General features: G+C 42.5%; 1 protein-coding gene across 5 annotated transcripts in view; it reads left to right on the top strand.

The window, feature by feature from the left end:
• The first annotated feature begins 1048 nt into the window (after positions 1-1048).
• Positions 1049-7776, top strand: part of GALK2 (galactokinase 2) — a 48323-nt gene continuing 41595 nt past the window's right edge. Inside the window, exons 1-4 of one of the 5 annotated variants that reach the window (XM_027732103.2) lie at positions 1049-1652; positions 3856-3944; positions 5141-5264; positions 5550-5641. In XM_027732103.2, coding sequence (XP_027587904.1) covers positions 1425-1652; positions 3856-3944; positions 5141-5264; positions 5550-5641 — 533 coding nt within the window. In that variant the 5' untranslated portion in view covers positions 1049-1424. Of the gene's footprint in view, positions 1653-3855; positions 3945-4390; positions 4587-5140; positions 5265-5549; positions 5642-7776 lie in introns of those variants that run through there. The other 4 variants (XM_027732105.2, XM_039390085.1, XM_027732107.2 and 1 more) reach the window with 4 other exon arrangements.

Raw genomic sequence — 7776 nt, 5'->3', positions numbered from 1 at the left:
GTCCGCCTCCCGCGGGGGCTGTGGGTCCCTGGAAGGGTCGAGGGAGGTGATTCTGCCCCTCTGCTCAGCCCTGATGAGGCCACATTTGCAGTGCTGTGTGCAGCTGTGGGCTCCTCGGTATAAGAGAGACATGGAGCTCCTGGAGCGGGTCCAGCGGAGAGCTACTGAGCTGGTCAAGGGTTTGGAGAATCTCTTAGGAGGAAAGGCTAAGGGAGCTAGGCCTGTTCAGCTTCAAGAAGAGGCGACTAAGAGGGGTCCTCATTAATGTGTATAATTATCTAAAGGGAGGGTGTCAAGAGGATGGAGCCAGGCTCTGGTCCATGGTGACAAGCAATAGGACAAGAGACAATGGGCAGAAAGCGGTGCATGGGAAGTTTCACCTGAACACGAGGAAGAACTTCTTTACTCTGCAGGTGACCATGCACTGGAACAGGTTGCCTAGAGAAGTTGTGGAGTCTCCTTCACTGGAGATATTCAGGAACTGTCTGGATGCAATCCTGTGTAATGTGGTTTAGGATGACCCGGCTTGAACAGGGACGTTGGACCAGATGACCCACTGTGGTCCCTTCCAACCTGACCCATCTTGTGATTCGGTCCAGACACTGGGACTGGCAGTGCTGCTCAGCCCTCAGTGCAGCCCATTTGCCTCACTTGGTGCTGCTGAACAGTTTACATGGGCTGTGTTTGCCATAAGCAAGTCCCGGAGCAGCAGTTTTAAAGGCCTGAACTGTTAAAATGCACGGGCCTTGCAAAGCAATGGTTTATAAAGATTTTTACACCTTAATTTCTGCTTCTGCCTTCAACTGAGCGATGCAAAACCCCCAACAGACCAGCTCTGCCTCCCCATCTCCACCAGGCCTGGGGTTCTCACGGGCTCCTAGATGCATCTGCCGTATTTACTGGGTCTCCAGATTTTCCTGTTGTTGGTCATTTGACATTGTTATGGTTTCTGACAGAATTTTTTTTTTCCCTAAAGGTTGCGTTAAGTCTTCTAAAAACTCTGTTTGTATTCTGCCACCATACTAACAGGGAGAAAAAAGCTTCACCTCAGAAAACCCACAATGAAATTTCACTGTTACTGTGCTTCCTTCACTCCTGAAAAGCTCCACGAGTGGGATATGAAGCGCCAGAAGATACAGACCAAAACAGACAAAGATATAAGCCAAAATGGACAAAGACATACACCAAAATGGGCAGTAACACTGAGCAAGTGAACCTGCAAACACTTTTGGAACTCTCAGTTCCTCTGCGTATCTGCAGCCACTAATCCGAGGGGTATCGGGAGCCCCGAGGTGGCTTGTTGGGAGGGGAGCTGGCAGAACCGCACACCAGAAAAAACAAAGGGAAGGAACGACGCCGGAGGGGACGGCACTGCCAATTTATTGTTTTCATTGCAAGTGCGTTTTGCCGGAGAACCGGCAGGAATGCAGGGGGAAAAAAAAAACCTAAACGCTTCCTTGGCACGTGGCAGCAGCTTTCCTGTCCCGCCTGGGCTGCGGCGGGCGAGGGGTCGCGGGCGGGCCGGGCCGGGGCTGGGCCGCCGGCGCTGCCGCCCGGAAGGACGCGGCGTGTGCGGGCCCCGTGACCGCCGGAGCCGCCATGGCGGGGGACGGCCCCGCCGCCCTCCCGGTGCAGCTGGTGGAGCAGCCCAGGTGGGTGGGTCGCTCCCCGGCCCCGCCGCCGCTTATCCCGGGGCGGGTGGGCGGTCGCGGGAGGTGGGAGGGCAGGTGGGCCGGCCCCTCGTCGTGCCCCCGGGTGAGCTGCCAGGGGGTTTTGGCTGGTGGTGATTGGGTTCCTCCCTGCACGACCAGCGTGGCAGTGGCACGCCGCGTGGCCCTGGGGTGCTGCTGGGGCAGCAGGGGGAATCATTCATTCATTCATTCATTCATTCAGCTTTCCTCCTACCTTTTTTCCCCCAGAATTTTGGCGTTACTGATTATCTTCTCTTTCTTTTTGCTATAAAATCCCTGGCACAGGGCAGGCCCGGCCCCACGGTGGCTTTGCCGTGGCAGGTGCCAGCACACGCTCCTTCCCCACGGAGCCGCGCTCTGTGTGTGGAGGTAGAACACACACAAACCAACCTTTTCAACTGCGTTAGCATCACAGAAGAGTCACCTTTTAAAACTTCATTTACTTGCATTGTAAGTCACATGGAAAGGACAAGTCCAGCACTTCCAGACTTGGATGTGTGAAGCTGTGAGGGATGCCTTTGCTTAACGCTTCTGACAATCTTCTTTTTGATGTAGGTGCTTAAAATGCAGTGTGTGTGTTGCAACATCAAGGCCAGAGCCTGTAAATAGCCTTTCATCAGGCCTGCTTGTAAAACCCACATTAAAAAAAGAGATCAATCAACACTTAGATAAACATGCCCCCATGACTGCTTTGTTTGTTGTTAGTCTCTTAGTACCAACACTATAAAAATATCTGTGCAACAAGGCAGCATTCTAAACACTGACACAAAAAGGAATAAAGTTAACACCTAGAATTCTGCCAACAGATTCCCCCATGGACTATAATATTTATTAATGTGATCTAGAGAAGAGATTGTACAGTGAAATGGCAAAAATTGCTTCTGCTAATTGGAAGAGCGATATACCAGTCAATACTAGGGGAGATTATAAGAAGGAGAAATTATAGAGGGACCTGATACAGCGTTGTTACTGGGTACCAAGATGGAAAAGTAATAAACAATCTGTTAAAGAAAATCGTAACAAATGATATTTTGTAGCTTTCCATTTAAGGAAATCTTACAAAACATTTGAATATATGTAATTGGACAGTAACACAGCCTTTACGAAGAAATACAAACTAAATAATTGTGAAATTTTTAACATCTGTTTCTCATTGCTGTTTTCTTCCACTTTGTATTAACTAGGCTTCCAGTTCTAGTTTTAGACTAAATGTGGATACCTTATCAGGGTTGCTGTTACTGGATTTTTGTTAGGACACCAAAATTTTGCTTTAAGGTAGTTTTGAAGTGAGTTACTCTCAAATTTCCTATGCTACACTAAGATAATGGCTTCATCTGTTCTCAGCCTTTGTTTACCCACCACGTTCTGCATGACACACTAAAGTATCCCAACTTTGCAAACACGTCTTTACAGTCTAAGGCAATAAAGCAGTATGCCAGAGTTTCTTTGCATTGAACTTTCAGTAGCACATCTAGGACCTCCAAACAGAAAGCTTAAAGAATTTCCTGGGAACTGTTCCTGTAATCTTGTGGATGAAATACTATCTAAATTGAAGGAACAAGCTGAGGTTTGGAATTTTAGTTGTCTGTATATGCATTTGTACAGAGATGGGGGAGTGGCTAATGTGGAAACTGATAAAAATCAAAACTCAGAAGAAAATTAATTTGCTCAGACCTGGGGTGGCCAGATTTGACTTTAAAGGGAGTGTCTCTGGGTGTGTGACAAATCCCAGTGCCACAAATGAGCTGTTGGTCCACACTGCCAGATTCCTCCTCAATGGCAAACAGTTTTACAGAGCTGTGGCATAGAAGAGGTGGGTGGAGACCGTGGTATTTTGTTATCCCAGGCAGCTGCCTTCCCTGCTTCTGTCTAGACCCAACCTAGACAAAGAATTTAAATAAAATAAGGCCTCTGCTAATCCTTATCAAGTGACTATATACATTTCTTATTAATTAGAATATTCTAAATAGTTGTCTTTGTCACAATGTTATGTGAAGAGCAGAAATAAGCAGTTTAATGTCTCTCCTGATGCATCAGAGAAAACTCCACATACTTCAGAAAATTCAACTGAATTTACTTCAAGAAACATTGAACATTCCTGCCTTTTATGCAAATATAGTCTTTCTAACCTTCCTAACTATAATATTTCTAACCTGCCTTTCAGATTGCAGAAGCTGAAGGAAATGTTTATATCAAAATATGGATCAGCTCCCAAGTTTTATGCTCGTGCACCAGGACGAGTGAACTTAATAGGTAAAGGAGAAAATTAGTCTTCTGTTATTTTGCTTTATCTGCCATCATGGAAGTCTAATAGTTTAAAACACAGAATGGAAATAATTTAATTTTTTTCTCAGAGAAGTTTCTTGTGATAAATGGGAAATCATATATACTTTAGTAGCTTTTACTATAGCTTGTTATAAACAACTGTACCTCCATGTTAGTTTTGGAAAAAACATTTATAGACAGCAGTGATGGTTTTGAAAATTGGAGTAACTTTCCAGCTTATGGGTGAATACCATTTTTTGGAAAGGCTTTGGAAATCTGAAGTAGTTCATGGATAGTGCATCCACAAATTAAATTAGTGTATATTTTCTCTTCTGTTATAATTTAAGTTACTAAATATAACCAGCCACACAGCAATGCATATGATAAAGCATGAAATGATTCTACATCATCTCCTCTTCTGTTCTCTTCCATAGAGGTGTGTCCACACAACTTAGAATAGTTGATGTGATTCACTGGCAGACTGGAGAGACACAATTATTTCGTATGTAGGACTTACTTGCATTTCTGTGGCAGTGTTATTTTTGAGATTTCTTTATCCATGTTAGGATTTTGCTCTCCCTGGAGCTCAGTTTCCTGTATATGAAGTATCCCTATGCATTTGAAGACATTGTAAGTAGAAAGATCCTGCAAAACAGAGCTTTAAAATTAGTTAGTCTGTTGTGCAATTAATTAATTTTTATGTCGGTGTTGTGAGAACATATGACATAGATTAAACAGACAGCATATGGTAACTGTGAATTATTCCCAAGAGAGAGGACATTTACACCTTATGTGTTGTATGCAACTGTATTAATGATTATTTAAACATAATTATTATATTCCTGGAAAAATGTCCAGAAATTGTATGCACATGACAGTGTACAAATAATGTGGCTGTTCTCATTGCTGGACAATAATCTACATGGTGGTTTTTTCTAATTTTTGTAAGCCAGTGTAAAAAATGAATATTTATAAATGGGTGCAATAGATAAAATCACTAAAGAAGAAATTTTGTGTGAAGTAATATGAAATGGAGGAAATGCACCCCAAACATCAAATAATAAGAGTTGAAACTACACTAAGAAACTGTCCAATACAGTAAACAGCACCGAACTCCTGTAAAAGCTCTGTTATGGCTATTCCAGACTATTCCAAAATATTTTCCTTGTCTGTTTCGTTGATAGGAGAACACATAGACTACTGTGGTTATGCTGTGCTCCCAATGGCTATAGAACAAGATATCCTGATTGCAGCAGAACCTGTACAGACTCAAGTTGTGCAACTGGCAAATACCAATTCTTCATACTTGTAAGTAATTATGTTGTTTATTCACTAATTTTTGTGAACCTCTTCATGCAATTGCAATACAAGTCACCTTTCCAGAGAGCTGACAAACTTCTATTGCCATACAGAGTGCAACTGTGTAAAACAAATCCTATCAGCAGATGGAATTCCACTGACTCCGTGCTGTGTATTAGTTTAGAGCAATAGATTTGCAGCTGCTGTCTCCTACCTGTTTGTTCATCTCTCTCTTGTAAGGCCTCTGATTTTTCAATCCTTCTGAAGGTGCAATTCTGTCTTCCCTTCTTTTAGCTCATCTGTCTTGATATAATCCCCATAACTGGCAGCAGTTCAGTTTCTCCTGGAGAAGGGAGTGAAATGTTTTGTAATCGATTACTGCATAGGTAAGCTAACACTCCCCTGCTCTGGAGAACCTGGGGCTGTGTTTTCACAACACAACAGTCCGACTGTAGCAACAGTCCTGGCTCAAAAAATCTGTATTCTTTCTCTTCTACTTCCTCCACAGCTGCTTGTTCACAGAATTATAGACCAGTTCAGGTTGGAAGGGACCTTCGGAGATCCTTGTAAACATCCCGATGGCCTTGTGCTGGACTCCCTGCAGTTCACCACTGTCTTTCGTGTATTGGGAAACCCCAAAACTGGATGCAGTATTCCAGCTATGGTCTCACAAGTGCTGAACATAGGGAAATAATCCTGCCATTCTTTTCAACTTCAGCCACGTTGTTCTGCCTCCTTGTAATAAACTGATATTTGTGTAGTTGCATGGCAGTTCAAATCAGGTCACTCACCCACATGAGCTTTTGTGGACATTTTGCAAAAGCCAGAATCAGCATAAGCTTAGTTTAAGCCATTTTTATTATTTAAACCAATGGTAAATTACTCCCTGAAAGCACAGTGTGTGGCAACACGGGGTCAGGAACACACTGCCAAAAGTGAGAACTATTTGAGCACATATTCCTGCTTAAAGCTCAGTTTGTTACAAAAACATGTTCTGAGCTGCTGCCTGTGACTAAAACCGTTGAAAAGAATTTGTGCTTGCATGGTAAGTATAAATACTCACAGACTTTTCACTCACTCTGGAGTATGTTTTCACATTATAGCTGGGCTGAATTAAGAATTTGCCACTGCCAGAAGGCAATGGTGCTTCTTTTACCCCAAGTCTCCCTGTCCCTGCTTCTAACATCGATCCATCCTCTGCCTTTTAGCAGGTGTGGTATCTGTTTGATCTTAAGGTAAAGTGCACTATTTCCCCCTTTTTGCTTGCTTAATTTTCTGTCATTTTAGTGAACTGCCATGCACTCAGCACTAAAGCTGACATGGGGTAAACAGTGGGAACAAGCAGTGCTGAGCAGGGGCAGAAGGAATGAAAGATGTGCATGGAACCTTTCCCTTTCTTCAGTAGCAACCTCCAAACAGGGCTGAAGCTGTATTGCAAAACCATTCTGCAAGAGGCAATAGTTTCAGATTTAGAGAAGCTTTGATTAGGAGTAGTTGTTATAATGGACAATAAATAAAGCAGTAATTACAAGGTAAACATTTTTACTTGGTCTTCAAGCTTTGCCATATTATATCACGGTTGAAATGGCCTTCTCCTAAGGTGTATAGAGTTCCTATCAAATCTAGAATTACAGCCTTTGAATTCAGACTGCACACACCATCACTATATTTTTACATCTGCCCTGGTTTCAGTTTGAGATCATATGCTGTAAACCATAAACCAAGAAGAGGTCTCAGAATTCAGCATTAACATCTTGGTTTTGTTGAGGCACTGTTGCTTAAAAACAAAGCTGAAACATGCCCATAATTTCATAACAAAGAAATATTTTTCAACACTTTGAATGTTACACCACAAACAAAACTGATGACAGTATGTCTTTCTTTCCCAGCCTGTTACACTGGTAGATTTATGCCTGTGGTGAATGCACATATATAGGCCTTGGTGAACAAGGACAAATCATAAACCTCCATAGAATCACTATTTCCTGTTTAATTCTAGTTTTGTGAACTGGTAAAATGTGTAACAGTTCTGTGGCTTCCACCCTGATAGTTCATGTTAGCTTTTAGGAAAAATAGGACAGAGAACAGGTTGCTAGAAAAACCACCTATTTGTTTTTCATCATAAACCGTCTCAACTGATCTGACACCTTTTATGTTATTAGGGCTAAAATGGTATTCAGTACTTACAGTCTTTTGAAGTTCCTGATACCTCCCCTTCACATAACGTCTTTGTAATTGAGAAGTATGTGCACAGAGAATATCTGGCATTATACTTCTCAAAATGCCTTCAGAAGTACCAGAGGATGGTAATTACCAATCAGTTTCCATCCCATGGCCTGAAAGCTTTGTTGTTTGTTGGGTTTCTTTTAAATCCGGGTATTTGTACAGAGGACTCAAACACATAAACTAACAGACTGACAAGACAATGAAGTTCTGTGAGAAAGAGCCAAATTGGTCTCCAAACATAAGGATTATTTACTATTTGAGCAGTAAAAAATGCCTCAGCCACTCTACTCAAAAA

Source organism: Pipra filicauda, unplaced genomic scaffold (assembly GCF_003945595.2).
Source record: "Pipra filicauda isolate LSUMZ 115617 unplaced genomic scaffold, ASM394559v2 scaffold7_size6619720_pilon, whole genome shotgun sequence".
In the NCBI taxonomy this organism is placed as follows: domain Eukaryota; kingdom Metazoa; phylum Chordata; class Aves; order Passeriformes; family Pipridae; genus Pipra; species Pipra filicauda.
Note: the sequence above shows the minus strand (reverse complement) of the source record. Positions and strands in the feature narration are given on the sequence as shown.